At 38.0% G+C, this 26,358-nt stretch overlaps 1 protein-coding gene and 1 pseudogene across 1 annotated transcript in view; both read right to left on the reverse strand.

The window, feature by feature from the left end:
* Window positions 1-12,901, reverse strand: part of LOC114579736 — an 18,056-nt gene extending 5,155 nt beyond the window's left edge. The window contains exon 1 of the mRNA XM_028695345.1: window positions 12,531-12,901. Within this exon, the coding sequence (XP_028551178.1) occupies window positions 12,531-12,901 (371 nt within the window). The remainder of the gene's footprint in view (window positions 1-12,530) is intronic.
* An 8,049-nt stretch (window positions 12,902-20,950) lies between these two features.
* On the reverse strand, window positions 20,951-26,135 carry LOC110107558 (annotated as a pseudogene).
* Between the last annotated feature and the right edge of the window lie 223 nt (window positions 26,136-26,358).

Raw genomic sequence — 26,358 nt, forward strand, 5'->3', positions numbered from 1 at the left:
TTAACTCTTGAAGCCATAGCTGCAGAAGATTTTCCATACTTTACAGGAATCAACATTCTTTTCATGCGATAGAACAGTTATCTTATCTTAAGCAGACAGTTTCAGATGCATGCCCAATTTTACCACAATGAAACATAAGGATAAAGAAATCTTTTCCTACTCAAGGGTTTTGGGAAAAATTTTCCCTTTCACTTGTTTGATAGTACAACCCAGATTGACTATTTTCTTATTAGAAAATTAAACGTTTAGATTGCAAAGATTGTTAAAGTATTCCTGAAGTGAATTATACCCAACATCATTATAGTTTGGACTAAGATAAGGCATAATTAATAAAAATAAAGTTAAAACGTTTTCGAGGTTAGATGGGGCATTTAAAGAAATCTAACCAAAAAATTTTTATGTGAGTAAGATTTAGTCTTAAGATTTTGTGTCTGTGCATGAGGTATGCTAATGTCTATGTGGGAAAACGTTGCTAGTTGATATTAAGAATATATGCAAAAGATTGTGCTTGGAGTAGTATCTAGGGGAAAGCTCCCATAGTAAAATATAGTGGTGGTGGAATCCAATTGGAGAAATGATTAAAAATTAAGAGATATTGTTTATAAAAATGGTTTAATTTAAAATTCTGAATAATTGGGAATTATATAAAGTGCTCGTAAGATTCTAAGCAATATGCGATGCAAGACATTAGCATTTAGCGGATTTATATAATAGATTAAACTACTAAGGAGGGAGAAAGATATATGTAAGTTAGCCAACAAAGAGATAGGAGATAGTAGATTTTTAGTTAATGGAAGTTATTAAGATAAGATCAAAAAATACTTTTCTTAGAAGATGATATTCAACAAAGGTGGATAGAAGATATTTGCTAAACTTTTAATGAAGTGTGTGATAATAATGACATATAGTACTTAGCACCCTAAATGAAAGTAAAAGTTTCTGTTTTTATCGAGCCGTATTAGTTTTTAAACTGAAGTAGAGAGGGCTTTAAATTAGAATTGAAGGGTGGAAAAGCTGTTGGACCCGATGATATTCAATAGAGGTGTGGAAATGTTTTAGGAGATGAAGGATTTTCTTGGCTTACTTAACTTTTTATACTATTTTGAAGACTAAAAAGATGCCAGATGAGGGAGAATGGTGTATTAATTCTATTTTTAGAATAAGGCGATGCACAGGATTGCACGGAATTATTAAGGTATAATTAAGTGTCATACCTTTTAAAATTAATGGGAGCGAGTTATAGAGCATAGGTTGAGGCGTGATACTAATGTTTCTCAAAATCCAATGTTGGATTTATTGCCGGGGTTAGGTCGACTATGGAAGCCATACATTTATTCAGAGTTTTGATGGAAAAATATAAGAAATAAGGAGGTCTACATATGATATTTAATTGATTTAGAAAAAGCATATGATAAAGTTCCAAGAGGAAGTGCTATGGAGAGTTCTTGATAAGAAAGGAGTCAATAATGCTTATATTCAAATCATTAAAATATGTTATGCAGAGCTATTACTTGTGTTCAAAACACAAGGTGTTTGACAACTATTTCCCTATTGTGTTGGGTTACATCAAGGAATCAGCCTTAAGCCCATATCTATTTGCTTTAGTCATGGATGTTCTCACTAGAATTTGCAAGATGATGTACCTTGGATGTATGCTTTTTTGCTGATGATATTCTTCTTGTTGATTAAGACTAAGAGAGGAGTTGAAGGTAAACTGAATATATGGAGGTAACCTTAAGTCCTAAAGGTTTTCGCATTGAAGTAGATCTAAAACGAATATATGGAGCTGTATTTTAGCAGTATAGTCTAGTGAGGGGATTGTGACTTTGGGCGATCAAGTTCATTAATAAGAGTACACGTTTTAGGTATCTTGGACTTGTTCAGAGTGATTTTGTGAAAAGATGGGGATATATCGCAGAATTCATTGATGGTTGAATGGCGGAATGCATCGGGCTTGTTATGTAAGAAAGTACCCCTCAAACTTTAGGGAAAATTCTATAAGATGGTAGTGAGGCCTCAATGCTTTAATGTGGACCGAATGTTGGCCATTAAAAGAGAAGCATAATACTAAGTTAAGTGTGTGAGAGATGAGGATGCTATTAGATGGATGAGTGGCTTTACCCAGAGAATAGGATACGAAATGATCCATTATACGGAAAAAGGTTGGAAAAGTTTATAGCCTCCATAGAAGATAAGATTAGAAGAAAGTCGCCTTAGATGGTTTGTCACATAAAAAGGCGGCCTTCGACGACCCAGTTAGGAGATTAGATATTAGATTTGACTTTGTGTTAAGAAAGGTAGGGGTAGACCTAAAAAGACTTGGTTTAGAAAATATTAGAATGACCTTTCTTTATTAGATTTAAACGAGAATTTGCTTTTAAAGGACACAAATGGAGAAAAAGGATTCATGTAGCCGAGCCCCCGTAGTGGATAAAAGCTTGATTTGTTGTTTATTGTTGTTGTTGTGTATCCTCAAACCCAAACTCTAAGGAAGTTTTTTATCAAGCTCAATTCCGGATACAAATTCGAGCAAACTCCTCCTTCTTACCCCATTGGAAATATGCCATCATAAGAGAGTGTGCCCACCATTAGAACAATCCTTGAAACATTTGTTTCATCCAAAATATAAATGGGAGGATTGGCATTTCTTACCCAAATTGGAGAAAATAGTCCTTTCAAGGAGACCGATTAAATGAAGAATTCATCTTTCCATTCCAATATTATGGTTGTTGACAAACCAAGGGCCTCCAGCAAAGGACTTTTTTCCATGCTATCATTATTCAAGAACAACAAAAGGACCCAAGCCATCCAAGCACTGCGGCTTGCGTTGTTTATACCCATTGAAAGTATTTGAACTTTGGACTGAATACCCTGTTCGAGTACGACACGTTAATCGTATGTCGATAGAAGGACGACCTTTGCCACAACTTTTCTGCATTGATCAATGTTCTATAATAGCCCCTGATCTTTTTCTGGTGATTATTCTTCAATTGTGAGCAGTCACAGGTTCGGGAAGCAGCTTGCAACATTTGTGGTGGGATGGGCTGGCGGACACATTACGAATCCCATGACCCCTTCAGAAGTTGCCCCTCACTCCTGAGACTTGAGGCATTTGAAAGTTTTAGAGATCCGGAGAGATTGGGATAGGCTACTGTAGTATTTCATCTTGCATCATCTGATTATTGTCGTCATTTGGGTCATCATCTCAGTCATCTTCTCATTTTAACTAAGAGATTTCCCTGTATTTGCTCTATTTTGTCGTCTCATTCTAATCACCGCATTTCAGCGAGTTTGACGTCTTCAGCATCAAAAGGATTCTTCCTCTACTTTCCTTCCACTTCATCCTTCTCCTTGGGAATTACCACCTCTGTTAGTGGGTGACCCATGTCTGCGCGGCGCCGGATACTTCCCTGTGGGTGCGAATTGCCAACGATTTCATCTTCATCGTCATCATAATCGACGCCATCATCGATGTCTATATGTGTCCACCGTAGACAATTCCATATCCAATATGTTATTTGTTTCATTCATTTTCTCTTCTTAGGTTTTCCTCAATATTCTTCTATTATTTTCATATTTTCTTTCCCCTTTGACATATTCTTCTCCTTCCATATTTATTCTTCTATGTTTTCTTCCCCTTCCCCATTCTAGTACTTGAATCTCCCGAGCAGTTGTATGCCATTGGATCTTCTGGTTCTGATTAGGCAAGAAGATTTCTTCGACCAGTGGGTGCGGATCGAAATAGTTTCTTCTTTCGGAGGGGATGGCTGTTGCAAATCTTATTTTCATGACTTTTATTTTGATGATTGACCAAACACTGTTATTCTCTTGGACTGCTTGTTGCTATCTAAACTTTTTAGGAATAAAAAATTGGACGGAACAACGAAGCAGTTCGAAGATTGCGTTAGGTCATAGGGTTGAGTCAGTATGTTAATTTTTTTTCTCTTCTTCAGTCTATTTGTAATGGTCAAAGAGACTAGATGCTTAAGTAGCCCTACACACCACACACTGAGAGTCTTAGAATTTTTTACTGAAATCGGCAGGACGTTTTTACATGTCCTGGACATCATGCTTAAAAAACAAAAGTTAAATAAGAATTCTTTTAATTAAGGCAGCCGTCAATAATATCGGCCTGGACGATACGTTGTATCGGCCAGGACGATAAGCTAAAAAACAGGAAGAAAGTTGCCGCCATAGACAATTAAGGTATACTGTTATTTTTAAATAACTATCGGCCAGAACAAACATTGATCGGCCTGGACATATTCACAAATTATGCCTTAATTGATTCAGGAATCTCAAGGGGAGTAATTAAGGATGATTGATACGATCATATCGTCCTGGACGATCGCAGGATCGCCAGAGATCCAGTCAAAAAACCTTAATTACTTTGATGATAAATATCGCAGCTCGTATCCCAGGGCTATTTCTCAGGACGATTTTTCCCATGATTTGAACTGATCGGCCAGGACGATCGTTGAGATAGGCCTAAGACGATTCAAGCAATTTTAATCGTCCAGTTTTGCATCAGGGCGATACTCTGCCGATCTTTCTGAAGTTTTGTACTGAATCGACCAGTCCGATGTCTCATATTGCGCCTGACGATAAAGTGGGAACTTGCCAATTAATGAGGCTCCTTGAAGCTCTTCTATTAAGAGCTTTTGATTCAATATTTTTAAGGAACCTTTGACCTGCCTTGACCTGAGAAGGTCTTGAGGAGAGAAAGAAGAGTGAGAGAGAGAGAGAGGATTCTTGTGGAGGGGGAGCTTGTTGAAGGGGATTCACAAGGTTTGCTTCAAAGGATCGCTCTTGCTTGTTCTTATCGTCTAGAGTTTTCGCTGTGGGAGGGTCGTAGAGGTAAGGAGGTTAGCTTTTTGGATTGTTTCTCTGTAGCTTCAGGAGGAAGCAAAAGAGATAGTTCTCTGCCTTGCCAGTGGTGGCAAAAAGGAGTCTGTGTGAGGGCTTCTCCGCCAGCCGTGGGGCTAAAGGAGAGTCACGTTTTGTAGATGCCAATACTTTGGAGGGTGCCTCAAGGAGTGGACGTTAGGTCGAGTTGACCCGAACCACTATAATAATTCTGTGCTTTCTTGTTTTCTTGCTTCCGCACTTTTATTTCCGCATTTTATTTTTGTGGTGTGATTTTAGTTTATGTATTTCATTCTTTGTGAAAAGAAATTTTAAAATACCAATTACCCCCCCTCTTGGTTAGCTTGGGACTAAGTTCAAAGGGCTTAACATCCTAACGAACTCAAGTGTGATCAGAGGTTGGATTCGAAAATTTAAGTTTGAAAATTTTTTGAATTAGATCCATGGCTAACCTTGGGATCGTAACCACTACGAAGGGTATTCTATTAACCGAACCCTTCCCTGTTCGATTAAACCTACCTTTTGATTTTTGGAAAACTCGCATTCAACTTTTTACAATCTACTGATTATCGCATGTGGATGCTTATTCAAGAAGGTTATTCTCCACCTTCCGTGAAAATTAATGGTAGTTTTAAAACTGAATTTATTTTACTGAATGGACTTTCGATGAACGTGATTTAGACTCAATTGAATGAAAATGTTTTGAACTGCTTTTTTCTGTGCTTTAATATTCTGAAAATTAATGCGTGTCTCAACTTGCAAACTGGTAAAGAGATTTGGGATAAAATTGTGGCATTCACCTATGGAATTACTATGATGGTTAAACAACCCGTTTGAACTTCTCTTGCATTGATATGGAACTTTTTTTCTATAAACCTCATGAATTCGATTCTCTGACATGTATACAAGATTCTTACTCAGATAGTTACTTCACTGCATGCACTAGAAAAGAAACTTTCAAACTATGAAAAAGTTAACAAGATTTTGAAGATGCTGTCTTCGTCTTATTGATGCTAAAATCACTGCAATCATTGAATTTAAGAATTTGAACAACCGTATTTCTATTGATAACCTCCTTGGCTCACTCATTGCTTACGAGCAAGGAGTGAATCAAAAGAAATCTTGATTGCAGGTGAGAAAGAAAAAGGAGGAAAACAAGTTGCACTGAAGGCGCACAAATTCGGATTCTGAATCTGTCCGGGGTCTGAAAGCGATGAAGTTGCACTTCATCACAGCAATTCAAAAGCCTTTCTGAGAAAGAAAACAAAAAACATCGATTCAAAGTTGAGAGAAAAGGTAAGGATAATAAACATATTAAGGATCTTCTGATGTTGTTTGTTTGAATGCAGGAACCTTGACATGTGAAGAGCCGATTGCCCACTTCAGATACAAAGCAAGGAAAAGATTGAGGAAAAATTAAGTAAGGAGAAAGAAGAAGAATCCAAAAGGCGATTCTGGGCAGAATCTGTACTATTCCTCTTAGACTGAACCAGAGGAAGAGACAACGAAACCTGTGTAAAGGGAAGATCATTTTTGAGCAAGTGATGAGAAGAGTATGTAAACAACCTATTTGATGAATTTTTAAAATTTTGTGAAAAAATCCATGCATCATACAAAAAGCTTTTAAAAAGACACATGCAGGTTAAAGTTGAACTTGTAAATTTTGCAAAAAGAGTTGAAGTCATTCTTTAAAGATCATTCAACGATTGATTTCAAATCACATGGCTCTTCTTGATGAATTTGATGAGTTGAACAAAAGCCATTCAGAAATTAATGATGAACATTAAGGCATTAAAGTTTCACACACCTCACTTAAATTTTGATCTTAAGAAATCTAAAGAGATTGAGAAAAATTTGAGGATTGAGATGATGCATAAAGAAAAACTAAAACTTGAAGGATTCAAATGATTTGATACATTGTAAGAAAAATTTGGAGACATCTACTTTTATCCTTAAGCCAGAACCTAGGAAAGGCATTATAACTTCAAACCATTTTAAGAAACCCTTTTTCCTGGAGTTAGATGTTTCTCATGTGGCATGCTAGAACACATTCTCACACAACTTGCACCATTCACCATAGTACAACATGGTTACTGGAGACCTAAGTGCATGATTCACAGCATACCATACGCCCATCCTTTACTTTCCTAAGAAGGGGCCCAAACCTATATTGGGTTCCTTAAACTGACTTACTGTGAGGCTTTGCAGGAGTGCTTCTCACCAAAGACTTGTTGGGAGCATAGGATAACTGGTACATTATGAAGCTCGCAGCTCATAAATTACTCAAACCGACTGCTTCAAGCAAAATCTTGAAATATGTTTTGTTTCAGTGTGTTTTAGCTACTTTGTTTGTGTTTAATGTTTTTTGTTTCGCGTTTGTTTTTTTTTTTTTTTTTAAAAAAAATGGCTTTCCTATGTTGAATTTTTCAAGATTTTAGATTTTGGAGTTTTTGAAGGATTGTGTTTAGCTTTTCTTAAATTTAGTTTAAATGGAAAAAACACCGTGGATAGTTTCCCTCCTTCGAACCTTATTAGTGGTTATTAATTTTTTCTTCTCTAAATAAAGTCTAACTCATTTAGCCAAATGATTTTTTGGAAACTAAGATTTTTTCTTATCTTGCTACATTAAAATTTATCTTATGCATAATTAGCAAAGTTCTTATTATAATCTTTCAGGTTTTGAAAAATCTTTTGCCATTGCAATTTTTCACATGATTTTGATTTTTGTGTGATGGATTGTTCTTCCCTATGTTAGAGAGAGAGCTTTATTTCTATTATTTGGAGAATATACTCACAAAACTAAGTTTTTTTTAAGGGTAATTAAAGGTTTCTAGCTTGCAAGAGTTAAAAAGAAGAGGCCAATGAAGCCAAATTGAAAAGAAGTATATATACACAAAAATGTATCAAAGAATCAAAATATTGCTCAAAGAGCATCGAAGTGACAAGAGGCACAAAAATGAGCTCACTTAAATTGCAAGTTTATCCTCTTATTTGCTAAAACTCTAAAACTTAAAGAACTCATTGATTATTGATGCTTTCAAAGACTTGATTTCAATTTTCCATGATTAGAAAAAATAACTTTGTTTTATTAATTATGAGGATATTTCTTTGTCAAAAACAAGTCTGAATGGATATTCTTACCTATTTAGTTATCTTGAGTTAGGCTCTGTTTCTCCCAAAAGAAATTTTGTACCCTGAAGGATGTCCGATCTAGGTTTAACAGAATCAGATGTTCTACCTTCTTCTGATTGGATTTCTAAAACTCCTTGATCTCTTGGAAACTTTAAAAGTTAAACTTTTTGAGAAATTCTTATATGATGCCTCCATAAAACCAAAAAAAATTAGAAAAATTAAAATAATCCCAAAATAATTCACTTTTTTTTTATTCCCTTGATTTTTTGCTTTCTAATTACTTTGTTTTGTCTGTTTTTCTTTTGTTTTTGTTGAGGGCTTTGATTCATCACCATCCTTCTTATATGTTTCCAAATTCTAGTCACACGTCCTGGCCATACCTTCTATCGTCATTGGACGATAGGGCAAATCTCTCAAAATTCATCTGCTGACCTTTTCTATGCTTGCTTGTAACTATTACTCCTGGACGATCCATATCGTCCTGGACGATTATGATCGAAACTCTGTTGCAATCATGCATGATGTCCTGGCCGAATAAATTATTTCGTCTGCCGATGCATATCTTATGCTGCATCGTCCTTGGCCGATACACTGGATCATCCCGGAACGATCACGTTCAGCACGGTTAAATCCTTAAAAATCGGCCCCGGACGACTCCATTATTGGACAATCGGCTCTGGCCGACCACTGGTTCGTCCTGACGAATACGTGGCAGTGATTAAAACGTTTTAACTTCAGCTACGAACAATTATTGTGTATTGTCCTGAACGGATACACCTAATCGGCACCGGACGATCTGTTTTTTTCAACGGTCGTCCGGGATTGACTCCTTGCCGATCGCCGTGTCCTAATCGCCTGGCCGATATCTGATCGCCCGGACGATCGGACGGCCTTTTTGACCAATCGGCCTTGTACGCAATTATTGAGCCATACGGCCTGACGATTCTGCGAATCGGCCAGAATTATATGGCCGTTTCTTTAAATTCTGGCCGTTCCGCCATCTTTTTTCACTTATCCACCCTTTCTCCTCTTGTGTTTTTTTGCTAACTCCTCTCTATGCTGGTGGGAAACGTGTCCGACAAACTTCTGGGGATTCTTCGAGGGCTAGGATTGACCCTCATTTCAGGAAGGCAGAAGATGAATCGCCTACCATCGTTACAAAGAGTGTTGGATAACTATCTCCGAATCATCAATCCTGCCCACATTCAACCGGTAATGGATCTTTGCTCACACCTCCCTTGCTTCATTCTGTCTCTTGCTTTTCCCTTTTTTATACCGAGTTTCTTCGAGGAATTTTTTCGCAAACCTTCGATTAACCCATACCTTATAGCCCTGACTCCTAGTGATGACGTCCTTGTCGAAAAATACCATATCAGATTGTGTTGATCTTTTACCATGCTATCCACCACCGGGGAAAGGACTTAATCGCTTTTGATCCTGATCTTACATGTCCACGGCGAATCACTTCCTTTCGCCAGACCATAGCCACCTTTCCCCATTTGGAGAGACTAGCTCTTTTAGTCAAAGATGCTAGGACAATCCAACATGCCTTCGCACCTCATATTCCAAAAAGCGGGACCGATCCACATCACCCCTCTACTTTCCCTCACTACTTTCTACATCATGGCTCATAGAGAATCTTATTACTGCGGGACCTAATTTTTCGATACATTGCATCACTTAACCACAAATCGGCCGATCCAGTCACAAGAGGAAACCCAATCTAGCCCTTAGGACACATCATAGCCGTATGTCCTTGAAAACAAATACTAACTTCAGTTATCCGTATGTCCACCAATACCTCCAACTCCCTTCTACTTAAACAGTTCCTTCAGTACCCTTCACAGTACTCGTCTCCACCCTGAGACCTCGGGGGGTTGAAGAGGAGGCTCCCGCTCACCGATCCTTTCCTGACCTGTTCTCTACACCAGCACTCACCGGTTGATCAGTTGACTTGAGAGGTTTTATCGATGGGAGACCCGCTTGACTCCTACGTTGCTGTCAAGAGCAGCAACATTCTGAGGACATTGCCCGCTTACGAGCAGCACCGCACTGAGGATTTAGCCATATGTTGACAGCTGCAGTGACTTCACAAGCAGCAGCAATGGCCAGGACTCGCCTGGTCAATGCACAGTTTAACCACGCTTGCCAGCTACGTTCAGCAGGCCACCTCCACCACCTCATCTGATGATCAGTCCTTCATTTTCTAAGCGGTCCTGTGTTTTTCTGCTGTTTGTTTCCTGTTTTCTGAGTTTGTTTTTCTTTAGTCTGTTTTAGTTTCTATTTCTCTTTTTCTTTTGTTGTCTGGACCTTTTTTGTGATGACAAAAAGGGGAGTAGGTTGTGTAGGAAAAAGGGATGTGCTTGTAACTTTGAATTTTAGTGAACTCTTTTTCTTCGAGTTTTTTCCTACTTGTGTTGCCCATCATTCCAAAAGGGGGAAGATTGTTGCAAATATATTTTCATGACTTTGTTTTGATGATGACAAACACTATGGATTTCTTTAGACTGGGCTTGTTTGCTTCTTAACTTTCAGGAATTCAAAAATTGTAATGAACAGACGAAGCTTAGTTCAAGATTTGCGTAGGTCTAGGTGGATTAGTCTGTACTTTGTTTTCTTCTTCTTGAGTCTATTTTAATGGCAAACAGACTTGATGCTAAGTACCCTTAAACACACACATTGAGAGTCTTAATGAATTTTGTTTTTATTATATCGGCCCAGGACGATTTTTACATCGTCCTGGACGATTAGGCTTAAAACAAAGAAAGTCTAAATAAGAATTCTTAATTAAGGCCAACCGTCATTAACATATCGGCCTGGACGCATACGTCTGTATCGCCAGGAACGCATTAAGCTCAAAACAGAAAGAAGTTGTCGCCATAGGACAGATTAAAGTATACTGGTATTTTTAAATTATCGACCAGGACGATCATTGATCGCCTGGCGGATATTCACAAATTATGCTTAATTGATCAGGAAATTCAATGGAGCAATTAAGAGTGATTGATAGCGAATCATTAATCGTCCTTGGACCGATCCCAGGATCGGCCAGTGACGATCCAGTCAAAAACCTTAAGTTACTTCAGGACGATAATATACGGGCCGAGGCTCGTATCCAGGGCTATTCTTTAGGAGATTTTTCCCATATTTGAACTGAGTTCGGCCAGGACCGATCGTGAGACGCCTGGACGTCAAGCCAATTTTCATCGTCAGTTTTGCATCCAGGGCGATACTCTGGCCGATCTTTTTGAGTTTTTACCTGATCGGCCAGGCGATGTCATATATGACCTGGACGATTGAGATCGTGAACTTGCAATTAATGATCCCTTTGAAGCTCTTCTATTAAGAGCTCTTGTTCAAGTTAATTTAAGAACTTTGGCTGCTGCCTTGACCGAGAAGGCCTTGAGGAGAGAAAGAGAGAGAGGAGAAGAGAGAAGGATCTTGTGAGGGGGAGTTGTGAAGGATTCACAGGTTGCTTTCAAGGATCGCTCTGCTTGTTCTTCTCTAGAGTTCTCGTCCGTGGAAGGGTCGTAGAGGTAAGAGTTAGCTTTTTGGTTGTGGTCTCTGCCAGCTTCAGGAGGAAGCCAAAAAGAGATAGGTTCTCTGCCTTGCCAGGTTGGCAAAAAGGAGGTTCTTTGTGAGGGCTTTCTCCGCCTAGCCGTGGGGGCCTAAAGTGAGGATTCCACGTTTTGTAGTGCAAATAACTTGGAGGTGCCTCCAAGGAGTGGATCGTAGGTCGAGTTGACGAACCACTATAAATTCTTGTTGTTCTTGTTTTCCTTGCTTCGCGCACTTTTATTTCCCGCATTTAATTTTGTGGGGGCTGTGATTTTGGTTTAATTGTGATTTTCATTCCTTTTGTTGAAAAGAAGAATTTTTTTAAAATACCAATTTATCCCCCTCTTGGTTAGCTTGGGACTAAGTTCATAAGGGCTTAACATTCCTAACGAACTTTTAATGGCAAGCGACGGGATCCCTTGAAGGATTTTCCAAGGTGTCGACCGTCGAAAGGGGAGTCATCGTGGGTCTTCTTTGGAACCCATCTCTGACATTTTTTGTAGGCAGGGCCAGATCTCCGATAAGCCACACCAGATGTCACACCCAAATGAACTCTTCTTTCTCCTTTTCTGCAAGACTTTGGTCTCCAGATTTCTTTTCCTTTCCGCCGGGAACTTTCCACCATAATAGACAAGCGTTCTCTTGGCGGAGTTCTTCTAGCTTCAGTTATCAAGGGCTACAGATACTTCTTTTTCTTTAGCCCTTTCTTCTTTACTATTTTAAGGACTCTGCATTCCCGAGCTGAAAGAGTCTCAGGTTCTTTCTTCTTTGGAGGGATTGGGGCTTGAAGCCATTGATCCCAAAAAAAATTCTTTAGCTCCCCAGTCAAGTTATTTCTCTTCACCCATTTCAAACCTGCAAACCCATTCCGGATGGGAATGGTTGCCTCAGGCTCTTGGGTAGGTAGGTTTGAAGGGTGGACATGCACCAATTGTTATTGAGCTCAAAGTTTAGCATTCAGCTTCCTTCTCTACCTCCTTGTAAGCCTTCCTCCAAATGAGGAGGCTTCAGCATCGTATTTTACAAGTGTAGATAACCTAGTTGACAGAGTAGTGGTGTTAGCAGTCACCACTGATATTCTTCCTCTGCCTACGACCCTCTTAGTAGCTTGGGCTTCAGGTTGCGACAACCGTTCAAATATGGAAACCCTCTTACGAGAATTTTCAGCAGCATTAGTACCCCATGACGCTGGCGGATGCGTCCGGCGTGTAGCAACTTCAATAGAAAAGGGCCTACTGACAGGCCTTTCAATACTTATGTCATTCAGAGGAACGACGGCAAACCTTGCAACAAAAGCAGAGAAATCGAGACTACCAAACTGGATGGTAGCTCCAGTATTTCCCATCTCAATGAAAGTGTTTGCCGGTTGGATCCTGGCACATTATCCCAGTTGGACAGTCATTGGAGTATTCTGTAGATCCATCTATATGAATGAAAGGTGAGGGTTAAAAATCAGAATCTGATACATCACCCCACACTTTCAAAGTGCAGAGATTTACACATAATAGAAAATAAAAGCAGATAATATTAGCAAGCAATTCAAAATAATATAAATTTATAGCCATGTAAAATACGTTATCTCAATGGATGTATGAATGATAATTTTAGAAAATTTTAAATTGAATGATCATTTTTTAAATTACTCAAAATTTTAAGTACAGATTGATATAGCTGTTACTATAACACTGAGATGACTAGGAAAAGATAGAAAGAGAAACCAATCTCCATCAGAGTCGCTAGAAATCTTTGGGCTCCGAAAATTCGGCCCTGGCCTCTGCCCGACTGTTTACTTTTTCTTCGACGTGGGAGTTTTAACGGAATTAGTTCCTGGGTAAATTTTGGAAGGCAGATGGGTTTATAGATAAGACACTACCCAGAGAATTTGTCCTCATTTTGTGAGGACTTTATGATCTGAGTTCTGGTTTCCTATAAGCACAAGCACCCCTCCCGATAACGAGAGAGAAATTTTGATTAAGGCTAGTCGTCGATTAGATACAATATATCCATAGATATGTAGTATCAGGCGTATAGTAGCAGCATGGGTTTGGATTTGGGAATATGAAAAGTTTGATATTTAAAATTAGAAATTTCACCATCTCAGGCGTATAGTAACATCATGGTGGGGGAATGGATGATGGACCCGATCAAGATCCTATGGTTCCTTCATCCCAGGCCATCATGATCCCTGGTTTAGTTAGTCAGAGGAGGTAGTCAACCCAACCTGACAGAAGGATCCTTGTCGACAGCCATGGGTTGCTCCGTCCAAGGGGACTTTGTAGACCTGGGATGTTAAGGGGACAAATTTGAATCCACCTTAGCTAACAAAGAGCTTTGTGCCCTATCGATCATATCCTATTGATTCATATCTCAAGGATTTAATGCCACTAAAGAGCGTATTGGCTCTAGGCATAACTGGTATTTCATGGTGCTATTTGGCAGCAAAAACACTCGGTTTAGAGGGCCCCGGGTCATAACCGTTTATCTTACGATGCCATTTGGCGGCAAAACTGTCGGTCAAAGGACACGAACAACGTCTTTAATGGCAGAAGATTATTTGAGAATGGATCCTAGTGATATTTTCGACTAGGAATTAGTTCTATGTGAGCTGAAGTTATATTCAAATTTGTCCACCTCGACAAACTGTTACGGAAGGCAGATGGATTTTGCATTAAGTGCTGATAGATTTATTTCAACTTTAAATATCTAGATTTTGGGATTTGTGGAGTTTTGGATTTTGTGGGTATTTGGGTGGAGCTTGGAATGCATTTGAAGGTGTTTGTAAACCCCTTCGGTTGAGATTTTCATTCAACACGGCCATCATTAGGGTGTAAGGTCTTATTTCTCTTTATTGATTGAACCCTGTCGTTAGGGAATCCTGTTTTGTAGGCTTTATGCATATATTTGTACATTTTCTTTATTGAAGGCCTTGAAGGCCTAATATGAATGTATAAAATAAATATCTTGGTTTATCTCAAGACTGCATATTTATTTAATAGTTCGAGCTGTGTCGACTCCTATCTACCCACATAAAAGGATCGGGATAGAACTTAAATTTATTTATTAACCCGCGCAGCATCCATAGATGTCACATGCGTACCCATAACACGCTCGTCGGGGCCATACAACTGTTTGGGGGCGTTTTTGAACCTTGTCGACTTTTATTTACTTGCTGGGAGAATCGGGTTCAAATTTATTTATCGATGCAGTATCCCAAGACGTCACATGTGTTTTTACGACATACTCGTTGAGGCCTATGCGGGTGTATTGTACATTTATTTCTTTTGTGTACCTATGTGTATAGAAATTATAGTGCACGTGCGGGGGTATTCTTGAAATATTTGTAAACGCCTTATGTCTGCTTGCATGGATGTTATGGATCCAGTGGTGTGGCGTAGCAGCTTCTGAATAAAGTTGTTCGCTGCTTTGTACAGGTAGACTGTCGTGCACTACTTGTTTGTTTTCTATAGTTGGATCATAGTGCACTAATGAATCTCCTGCTTTGGATCATAGGAACTTGCACTTGTTGAAGCTCTTGTGTATTTGCTCAAGGTTAACATTTTGTGGATATGATAGGTTCTCTACAGCAGTTTATAGATATTTGTATTTGCCACATGTCTATCTCTTTTGCTTGTGGGAACTTATGCATCTATTCGTAGATAACCTGTTGTGGGTATATCTATGTTCACGAATGATCCATTACTCATGCAACATGTTTATTATCATTGATTGCAGGGGTTGATATATCTCTTGTACGTTCGCTCTGATATTTGCAAAGAATTGTAGTGTGTTTACTTAGAGCCATGTGACATCGTCTGTATGAAACTTATAATCATCAAATGCTTCTCAAATCAACTTTGAATCTTCATTCATGCAAGACTTATTACATGCGTTATGGATCTATTGTCCTTGAAAGTGGCTTCTCAACAATCATTATCGTTGATATTTAAATCTTACTTGGCAAGAAGGCTTTTAAGTATTTGTGGTAAACCTTACACTACTAGTTGTAGGCATATTTCCTCGTTCCTCATTTGGTCATTGCAAGCACACAACTTTGATTGAATGACTTGAGCCATATCAATTTCACCACTCCTTGTTCATGTGATAATTTACATTTGGGTGAATAGGATCATTCCTCTATGATTGTGCATCTATTATTCGGAGGTCCGATCCACTGCTTAGTGACTTATGTCATGCCTCTCTATATGAATTCTCCATTTGATCTTGATTGAGAACTCATGAATGTCAATTAATGCTTGCATATCACAAGTGATTTTTTGCTATTTGATTGCATTTTGATTTGATTTTTGTTTGCATGTGTTATCGATCTGTCATGCCTATTGATAAAAAACACATATGTTGGTATTTGCATTCTTGAAGACCTTCAGCATTTGTGGAAAACCATAGTCTTCATATGTTGATTGATCATCACCATTGGAAGGGACATCATATTGTTTTTGTTATTATTTTATACCAGTAGCAGCTTGAATTGAAATCATTGTCTTTCATAATAAATGAGCAAGCTAACGAATTGCTCAAACTAGAAATTTGATTAATTAGTCTTGGTCAATCTCAAATTAGGGTTGGCTTAACTCAACTCAACTCATTTACAATCCTAGATGGGGATAAGCCTCTAAACCTCCCATCCTATCTTTTCATTTTATGTCAACTCTCTAAACATCCAACCCTTCCTCTCATTAACCTTTTTGGCACGTTACCTTTTTTGGTCTTTATTCTCAAGAAGTTAGCCTTATCATGTCGAGAGCATTTAGGCAGAGATCTCATGCTAGAGTCAATATGTCAAATAAGCATCCTTCTCCTCAGGGGCACTCCATGTTGCTGTGATTATCGTTTGTAGAGGTGTTAACCTCTGTAATAGAAATAGAACAACAAATTAAGGGGCTTTAAAAATCATTACCTGCGTGTAAAGCTTTGCCGGATATCCCCGCTCAATCATACCCAATTCGCGTCCTTAAATACCCAACCGAGCGAGGCTTTCGGTTGCTCTTCCCCCTCATTCACCTCCTCCACGCGAAACCTCTCTTCTGATCTCTGAGCCCAACGCCTCACTGAATCCAAACCCAACTCCCTCTGTTGCAAGCCGATCAGACCTCCGATTGCCCTCATCCAAAGCCAGATCTCTGATCTCCACCAAGCCATTATTATTATTATTATTAATTATTTTTAAATGTAATCAATTTATAAAATAATTATAATTAGTTATAAATTAATTATAATTTTTATAATTAGTTTATATTAATTATAGTTAATTATTAAAAAATATCGTTATTTATAACTAATTATTTTAATCATAATTAATTAATTTAATTATAATTATTTATTATAAGATAATTATAATTAATTATAATTTATATATAGTTAGTTGATATTAATTATAAATTAATCCTAATTAATTATAATTAATGATAATTAATTATTATTTTATAATTAAGTATCTTTAATTATAATTTATTATTAGTAGTAATTAATTATAATTAATTTCTAAAAAAATGAAATACAAATGCATACCTCTCCTTCCCTCGATCCACATGCTGACCCGTACAGGTATAATCTCTCTAAACCCTGAAACTCTGAGAACCTGATTTCGATGCTTGCAACGCGACAAAACGACCACCCATACATGCTTTTCTTAGCGTTGTGGGAGGAATTGCGTCACGATTCTTGCGACGGAGCGGGTAGTCACCTAAAATCCTTTCTCCGGAGTTCATGGCGCACCGGAAAACCGCCTATACACGCTTTTCATAGCGTGGTGGGATGGGAACCCGGTGCGACGCGTACGACGAAGTGGGATACCCATAAGTACTCACTTGCGGGGAAATAACTGCTTTCCCTTTGCAACAAGTGCCGAAGACCCATACACGCTTTTCTTAGCATGGTGGGGGATTAAAAAAAAAATGGCCGTGGTATCCTCGTTCGAGGACACCTACCATACACGCTTTTCTTAGCGTGGTGGGAAAGACCGAGTTTCCCGTAGTTTGTCCCTAAACGGGGGAGATGTCCGGAGGTTGCCGAAATTTTTGGTAAATTTAAGATTGCACTTGGACCTAATTTGAACCATAATGGACCTAAATGAACTTAAACTCAAGTGAATTTGAATAATACAAGAAAATTTGATTGAACTCAAAAAGAACAAATGCAAAGAACTTTGACTTGAGATTGTAGTTTGGGACAACTACAAGGAACTTGAACATGCAAGGACAACAGGGGACTTGAACGGAAGAGGCTCATTTTGAGCCTGAACTTTATCTGAACATGTTTTGGACTTGAGCTTATTCTTTGAACTAGACCACATGGGACCTTGATTTGGACATTGAATGAAAGAAACTCAAGCAAAGAATTCAAACTCAAATGGTTTCTAATGAACATAATGTGAAAAAGTGAGAACATGTACTTACTATATACATGAAATTTCACCTTCAAGCAAATTACAAAGAGACTTAAGAATGATTGTAGATGATAATAAAAATGAATAAAACTATGAGCATGATCAAAAGAGCTTGTAGTGCAACAATCTATTCAATGCTACAACAAAGGATCTTCAACTTACACATAAGCATCACAAAGCATATAATTGTCAATATGATTCACTTGTAGATTACATAGCTAAAGAGAATGAATGATATAGTGACAAGGAAGCATGTGGAGCTTCTGAAACTTCATAAGTCACTTACAAATGACGATGAGTGGTGTGTAGCACCCATATCAGTTATGCAAACATGATCACCTACAAATGATGATATTTAATGTGTAGCATCCACAGCAATCCTACAATCAAAAGTATGAAGCTTCCGATAAAATATTAAGAACCTTCATGTTAATCAAGATGATAATACAAACCAACACTGGAGGAAAGCTAGCAAGCAAATGATGACAAAAGCCCAATATGTGCGTTATATGTTACTCAAAAGTGAGAATGAAGGGCCATAATGCATACAAGAAATATGCAGTGAATATGGTGATTTATCAACTGTCACATATGTTTGAAGCTAACATTCGTAAGCAAATCAATCAATGTCAATTCGCAAAGAAGCATGTTGATCTACTTGCAAGTAGTGATAGGATAAATTTCGTAGGACTGCAACAAATACAAATTCTTATAGACCGTTGTCAAAGACCCTTCATAGGTGCAACAAGTTACCTACAAACATGGTGAGTAGGTATATGATAAACACAAGTGTTCAAAAGCTATGGCAACAGAAGGAAATAAACATTATGGCACCTTTAAGATCGGTCACTATTCAATGTCGAGCAAACACATTGATCCCTTACAATCAAACACAGGATGATGTGCTACAAATGCAAGTTCTTACAGGTCCTTGTGGGAGACCCTCTATACACATGAAACATCATCTGCAAACAAAATACCAAATGACTACAACAAGTGCAAATCCATATGAGCTATCGTAGAAGATTCATTGTATACCTAGTGTGTCACCCCTAACAAAATGCATAAAGAATGAGGCGAATACAGAAGCTCCTATGAGCTTCTGCAGAAACAGGAGACTCGTTAGTGCACTATAATCGATCTACAGAAAGCAACAAATAGTGCACGACAGTCTACTTGTATACAATAGGCATGTAACCAATATAATGCCACGCCACCGGATCCGCAACATCTACGCGAGTGAACAGAAGGTGTTTATAAATATTGCAAAATACCCCCACACATGCACCTTAATTTGTATGCACATAGGTACACAAAGGGGCAAGTGCAATCATAATACCCGAATGGGCCCCAGCGAGCATGTTATTGGTACACATGTGACGTTTATGGATGCTGCGCGGGTCAATAAATTTGAACCCGATCCTCCTAAGAAGGTAGATATGAGTTGACAAGGTTCAACAAATAATTATAAAATGCCCTCAAATACCCGCATGGGCCTCGACGAGCAAGTAATGGGTATACACGTGACATCTAGGGATGCTGCGCGGGTTAATAAGTGAATTCAAGTTCGAACATGATCCTTCTTTGCGGATCAATAGGAGTCGACAGGGTTCGAACTGTCAAATAAATATACGGTTATGTCGATCGATATATTTGTTTTAATACATTCATAATAGGCCTTCAAGGCCTATAATCAAGAGAATTCATTAACAAAATCATAAAGCCTACGAGAAAATCGATTCCCGATCAACAGCTAGGCCGAGTCGACAAGGTTCAATAAACAAATGGAAATGACACCAAACACCCTGATGATGACCATGTTGAATGCAAATATCAACTAGAGGGGTTAACTCCAAAATTTTAAAATGTCAACTCAAATGCCCACAAAAATCAAAAAATCATCAAACTCTAAGATATTTATAATTGAAATTCAACCCATCAATGCTTAAAGAAAAATTCATCCACCCTTCGCAACAGTTTGCTGAGGTAGTCAAATCAAAATTTACTTTAGCTCATAAAGAGCCAAATGTCTAGTCAAAATATCACTAGGATCCATTCTCAAACAATCTCCTGCCAATAAGGATTGGTACGTGTCCTCTAACCGGCAGTTTTGCCGCCAAATGACACCGCAGGATAAACGGTTATAACCCGGGGCCCTCTGAACCGAGTGGTTTTGCCGCCAAATGGCACCACGAAATACCGGTTATGGCCAGAGCCAATACGTTCCTTAGTGGCATTAAATCCTTGAGATATGAATCAATAGGATATGATCGACAGGGCACAAAGCCTTCTGTTAGCTAAGGTGGATTCAAATTTGTCTCCTTAGACAAATATCCACCCTAGATCTACAAGGTCCCCTTGGATGAAGCAACCCATGGCTGCCGACAAGGATCCTTCTGTCAGGTTGGGTTGACTACCTCCTCTGACTAAGTAGACCAGGGACCATGATGGCCTGGGACAACAAAACCATGGGATCTTGATCGAGTCCATCATCCATTCCCCCACCATCCGCTTTAAGCGCAAGATGGTGAAATTTCTACTTTAAATATCAAACTTTTCTTGTTCAAACTCAGAATAACGATGATGCTTCTTAGCTTCATATCTTTCTACACATAAATACATATGTCTTTGAATTTTGATAAGCTCATTCTGAAGTGGATTAGAAGAATATGCTTGAGGTGGAACCCATTTTGTTGTTGGAAATTTATCCTCTTAAATCCAAGGAATAGCTAGCTGACTTTCAAAAGCTGCAGGATCAAATTCATCTTGAATAGGAACTTCAACTTGCAGATTGTTTTGACTTTCCTTTCTTGTTTTTCAATTTTTTTAAAAGAAAGAAACTCACACGACAACCAAGGCGCTCTGATACCAAATTGGTGTAACAAAAATAAACACGCTAAAATTCAAAACTAGAAGACAATTTTCTTTCTTAAAACATACAAAAACATAAACAAGATAACAATATTATTAAAACAAAGACACACTACAACATATAAATATTTTGAGAAAAAAGATACAAGTGGAATTGAAACCGTGGAGAGAAGTAGGTAGAAATCCGAGACGATTTTTTTAGGAGATTGGGAGATAGAAGATAATAGCTCGGAAGCTATATAAACCTGCAGGTTTTTGTTCCAAACATTATTCACAAAACCATCCTTCTAGTAGCCAAAACAATTCCTTTTATAGTAGAAAAAACACCCAACAACCCACATAAATGTGCCCCCTCAAGTAATCAGTAGGAGCCTTATCTTGAATAGACAAAACACTAATCTAGGAAATATCAAGGAGGGGAAAACTAACAGCCACCAGCAGTAATTTTGTTTGGAAAACCAATAGCCTACCCTATGGGAAACCAAAATCAGCATAGGGAACAAAAACTGAAATCTGGTTAGGAAAAAAAATAGCCAGCAATGAATCTGAAATTGCATGGGGAATACATAACCACCAGCCAATATAGGGAGGCATGAGCCAAGCCCACTAAGAACAAAACAACACAAAGATAAATACCACATTGTTAACTAGGAAACAAAAGAAAATATAAAAATATCTAGCTTTGCTTGCATCAATTCTCCTCTGGTAAAAAAATCTCTTCCCATTATCAGATCGACTCAAACCTTTCAAGATGTTTCGAGTGCGCCACTACAGTTTCCTGAATTAAAGATTCATACTTCATGTGGATCATATCCTTTTCTCGTTCAAACTTGGAATGAAGATGATGCTTCTTAGCTTCATATCTTTCTGCATATAAATACAGATGTCTTAGAAATTTGAGAAGCTCATTCTGAAGTGGATTAGAAGAACATGCTTGAGGTGGAACCTATTTTGTTGTTGGAAATTTATCCTCTTAAATCCAAGGAATAGCTAGCCAACTTTCAAAAGCTGCAAGATCAAAATCATCTTGAATAGGAACTTCAACTTGGAGATTGTTTTGACTTTTCTTTTCTTTGTTTTTCATTTTTTTTAAAAGAAAGAAACTCACACGACAACCTAGGTGTTCTGATACCAAATTGGTGTAACAAAGATAAACACGCTAAGATTGCAAACCATAAGACAACTTTCTTTCTTAAAACATACAAAAACAAAAACAAGATAACGATATTATTAAAACAAAGACACACTACAACTTATAAAAAATTTGAGAAGAAAGATACAAGTGGAATTGAAACCGTAGAGAGAAGTAGGTAGAAATCCGAGACGAATTTTTTAAGAGATTGGGAGGTAGAAGACAATAGCTCTCAAGCTATATAAACCCGCATGTTTTTGTTCCAAACATTCTTCACAAAACCATTTCCTTCTAGCAGCCAAAACAGTCCCTTTTATAGTAGAAAAGACACCCAACAACCCACATAAATGTGCCCCTTCAAGTAACCAATAGAAGCCTTATCTTGAATAGACAAAACACTAATCTAGGAAATATTAAGGAGGGAAAAACGAACAGTCACCGGTAATAATTTTGCTTGGAAAACTGATAGCCCACCCTATGGGAAACAAAAAACAGCATGGGGAACAAAAACCAAAATCTAGTTAGGAAAAAAACAACCAGCAATGAATCTGAAATTGCATGGGGAATACACAACCACCAGCCAATATAAGCAAACATGGGCCAAGCCCACTAAGGACAAAACAATACAAATATAAATACCCACATTGCTAACAAGTAGGTGTCAATATTTGACACGACCCAAAAACCCGACTCGAACCCGACCCAAAAATTCCGGGTTGGTGTCAACTCGGACCCGAAACGGGTCGGGTTCGACTTCAACAATTCGACCCATTTCAAAAATCAGGTTGGGTTCAGTTGACCATTTGACCCGAAATTGACCCGTTTTCATACGAAAACCCGTTTTTGACCCAGAAACAGGAGATTTACCCATTTTCGACCCGTATTTTTACCCGAAAAGCGAAGATTGACCCATTTTTTACCCAAAAAATAGCAATATTTTCACGGCCCCGATTTATTTGGGTTGTGTCAGGTTGAGCCGAACCCGAAGCCAGTCGAGTTTGGGTCCAAAAAATTGTCCCATTTGCAAAAACGAGTTGGGTTCGGGTTGACCTGAATAGTGCCGAGTCAGTTTCAGGTTCGACCTAAACCCGACACGTGACCCGAAATTGACACTCCTACCAACAAGGAAGCAAAAAAAGATATAAAAATATCTAGCTTTGCTTGCATCAATTTCACATGTATCTTTCTTCTCAAACTTTTATAAGTTGTAAGGTGTCGTTTAGGCGTGCTTTATTTTAAATTTTAAGATATGGTGTCTTTTATTTAATTTGAAGTTGTAAGGAAGTGTTTATTTTATAATAGTATTGTTACATGCTATCTGTGTTATTCTATATTTTAAGGAACAAAAGTTGTCTTCTAGTTTGCAATCTTAGTGTAGTGTTTTTTTTTCTTTTTGCATTAACTTGTCTCAAATAAAGGACATGGTAGCTTTTCTTTGACTTTGAGGAGCTTGAGAACTAAGCAAGGAGTTTCTTGAACTCCTACAACATGATGTTGGAACGATAGAGTTTGGAGAACCAACAAAGCATTGAGTCCTTCAGCGTGGTGAGTCGAATTCTTACCTATAATTGCATCAAATACCACATGGAGGGTCATCATGAACTCAAATCTTATGGGATGCCAATGTGGATTAGTCAAACTTTTATAGGAGTCTAGCAGAGGTACTTATAGCATAGAAGCCAGTTGTTATTCACTGATCATGTCTGTGAAGGACCACATCAATGATAAACTTGAAATGATATTGGAGCAAAAACCTTCTTTGTGGGGGAGGATCTCTCTGTTTATTGACTCTCATTTTCTTAGGCTGGTTTGCAGGTACCAATTGTGCCATTTAATAGATTTACTTGAGATGCATGATTGTAGACCCGGGAAAGGCAATGCCCTTTAAAATTTTAGGTGTTTGGGCTGTATCCTTCTCTTCCATCATTCTTAGCATTTTCGAGCTTGTGGTTAAATTCATTATATTATAACTAAATTACAAACACCATAGCAGCTGATGCTTCACCAACTACTTACTGAAAACAATCTTCTTGATGTGCGGAGGGTTCGCTCATCTCTTCTGTTCTTAATCTATAAAACTCTCCAAACTGTTCCTGCAGCATCCTTTTATATATATTGAAACAAAAGGAAAAAAAAACATCCTAAAGTTCTTTCCATTTTTTTTTCATAGCCAGCACATCTTAAGAGAGAGAACTGGGGTTAAAGATAATTAGTAAATAAGCATTAATTTTTGTATTTATAATAGAATAGTGTTAAGAGAGTCATAGCATGATGTGGAAGAGCATCCAAGTTGTAAATCCCAGTCTTCCACTTCTTCAACAATGGAAACTTGAGAAAGCCAAAATGCTAGGAGTCCAGCTTAAGATCATGAAAAGGCAGATACAACTTAAAATTTACCTGTAGCTTTAAAAATACTAGAAGCATAAAACAAGATGCCATTGATTCCACTTGCCTGCTGCAGCACTAGTAGACCAATTCCTATCTGCAAAACAGTGAAAAGTAAATATTATATCAAATAAAGGAAGACAAGTAATTCCTAGTGAATAAAAGAAAATTAGGGATTGATAGGGAACAAACAGAATTACCATAAGAGGGACTTTATATCTTCTCTGCCTAAGAGCATGAAACCGTATGGCAGTCCTGCTTGACGATGTTGTGACAGATCTCTACATAATGATAGTTCCTGGTCAATATTAATGCTCCACTAATAGCCTATGTGTTGCATCTCATTTAAATGTAAAACAGTTAGCAACGCATAGCCTTTCTTTTAATCCTCCTATACTAAATTATGAAGGAAAATTATTATAATACCTTGATTTCATTCAATTCTACAGTAATATCAGCATCAAAACCCCTCAAGACTTGGAGGGATGCTTCAAAATCATCCATCATTCCCATTTTAGCCTGTGTAAGTGCGAGAAGGTATTTTAAATAAATGACTGGGAAGGATGGCTAAGAGTCTTATTCTTGACAAAAAGCTATTAATGGACAAATCAAAACTTACCAACCACCTTGGAGATTCAGGGATGAAAAATAGACCAGGTATGAGGATTGTGCAAGGCAAAATCCCTGCGTCATGTTAAATTTAAGTATCAATAGACCCACATCAAATCTATTATGAGTTACTTCATTTACTCAAAAACGAATAGTGCTTCCCAGAGAATAAACAAAAAGGGTTGGCCATAGAAATATTTGTGTTTATTTCTGGACAAGCAATTGAACGTTTATTAAATTTTTTTTTTCAGTTGGATTATCAAAGTTTAGCAAAAGCATTGCTTTTAGATGATGCATTTAATGAAATTTTGATTTGGCTAATCTTCGAACTGAGTGAAAAAAGGGAAGCAGAGCATCCTCATGGTTTGCACATTAGCAAAGTGAAATAATAAGACTATATTATTTCTACCCATTACAGCAAGCCCTCGCCAATTAACAAACATGCCCAGGATATACGCCAGCAATATACCAATAGTTACAGATAGCTGCATTAGAAAAAAAAAATCAGAAAACATTGATAATTTCTCCACCAAAAAAGATAGAGAGCACAAAACCAACCTGAAAAACTGCACCGAGCCCTCCTCTCATGTTCTGAGGAGAAATCTCAGCTATGTAAACCTGTACCTAATACCACACCACCAGAGTGCAGAAATTAGCAGAAAGACCCTATCACAGTCACAAATTGCAACCACTAATCAAATAGTAGTAACGCCAACTAACCAGTAGCATCAACATCTTCGCTTACCGTATAGGAGATGATGCCAACACCAAATCCCTCCAGCAACTGGCCCATGTACAAAAATTAAGAATCCTGCCAGCCATGTGCAAGGGACAAACAAACCAATGCAATTAGGAAAGGAGCTTAAGAGAATAACCACGAATAATAACAAAACCGACCTTGGCAAACGAAATAGCCAACCAACCAATAATGTTCGGTATCGAAGCAATCATAAGGGACTGCAAAAGGCCATAAAAATCCATAAGCTCCCAACAACTGCCAAAGATATATTAGAAGAAGACTATCAAAAGAGACGAATTGACAACAAACCCATTTCCGCCCAATGTACTCGGCAATCTGGCCGCTAGCGATAGCCCAACCATTGCGCCCACGTTTGATAGCGAGCTAAAGATCGAGAACTGCAGCGTACCCCAAAATATAAACGACTGATCAAATGAAGAGAGTATTGGTCAATAGAGAATGGGCACGGACCTCACAGATAGGAACTTTTATTACCTCCGGTGTAAGGACGTAAATGAACGTCTTATTGGAGATAAAATCCCGTCAAAAAATTCAGTATTTGCTTGGTACAATTAGGTATTATTTGATATTAACGAGAAATACCGTTCTTTGAAGACCAATACCGAGTTATACCGAGCTGTACCGACAAATACCGAGTTGTAC

This window comes from Dendrobium catenatum, unplaced genomic scaffold (genome assembly GCF_001605985.2).
Source record: "Dendrobium catenatum unplaced genomic scaffold, ASM160598v2 fragScaff_scaffold_621, whole genome shotgun sequence".
Classification (NCBI taxonomy): Eukaryota; Viridiplantae; Streptophyta; class Magnoliopsida; order Asparagales; family Orchidaceae; genus Dendrobium; species Dendrobium catenatum.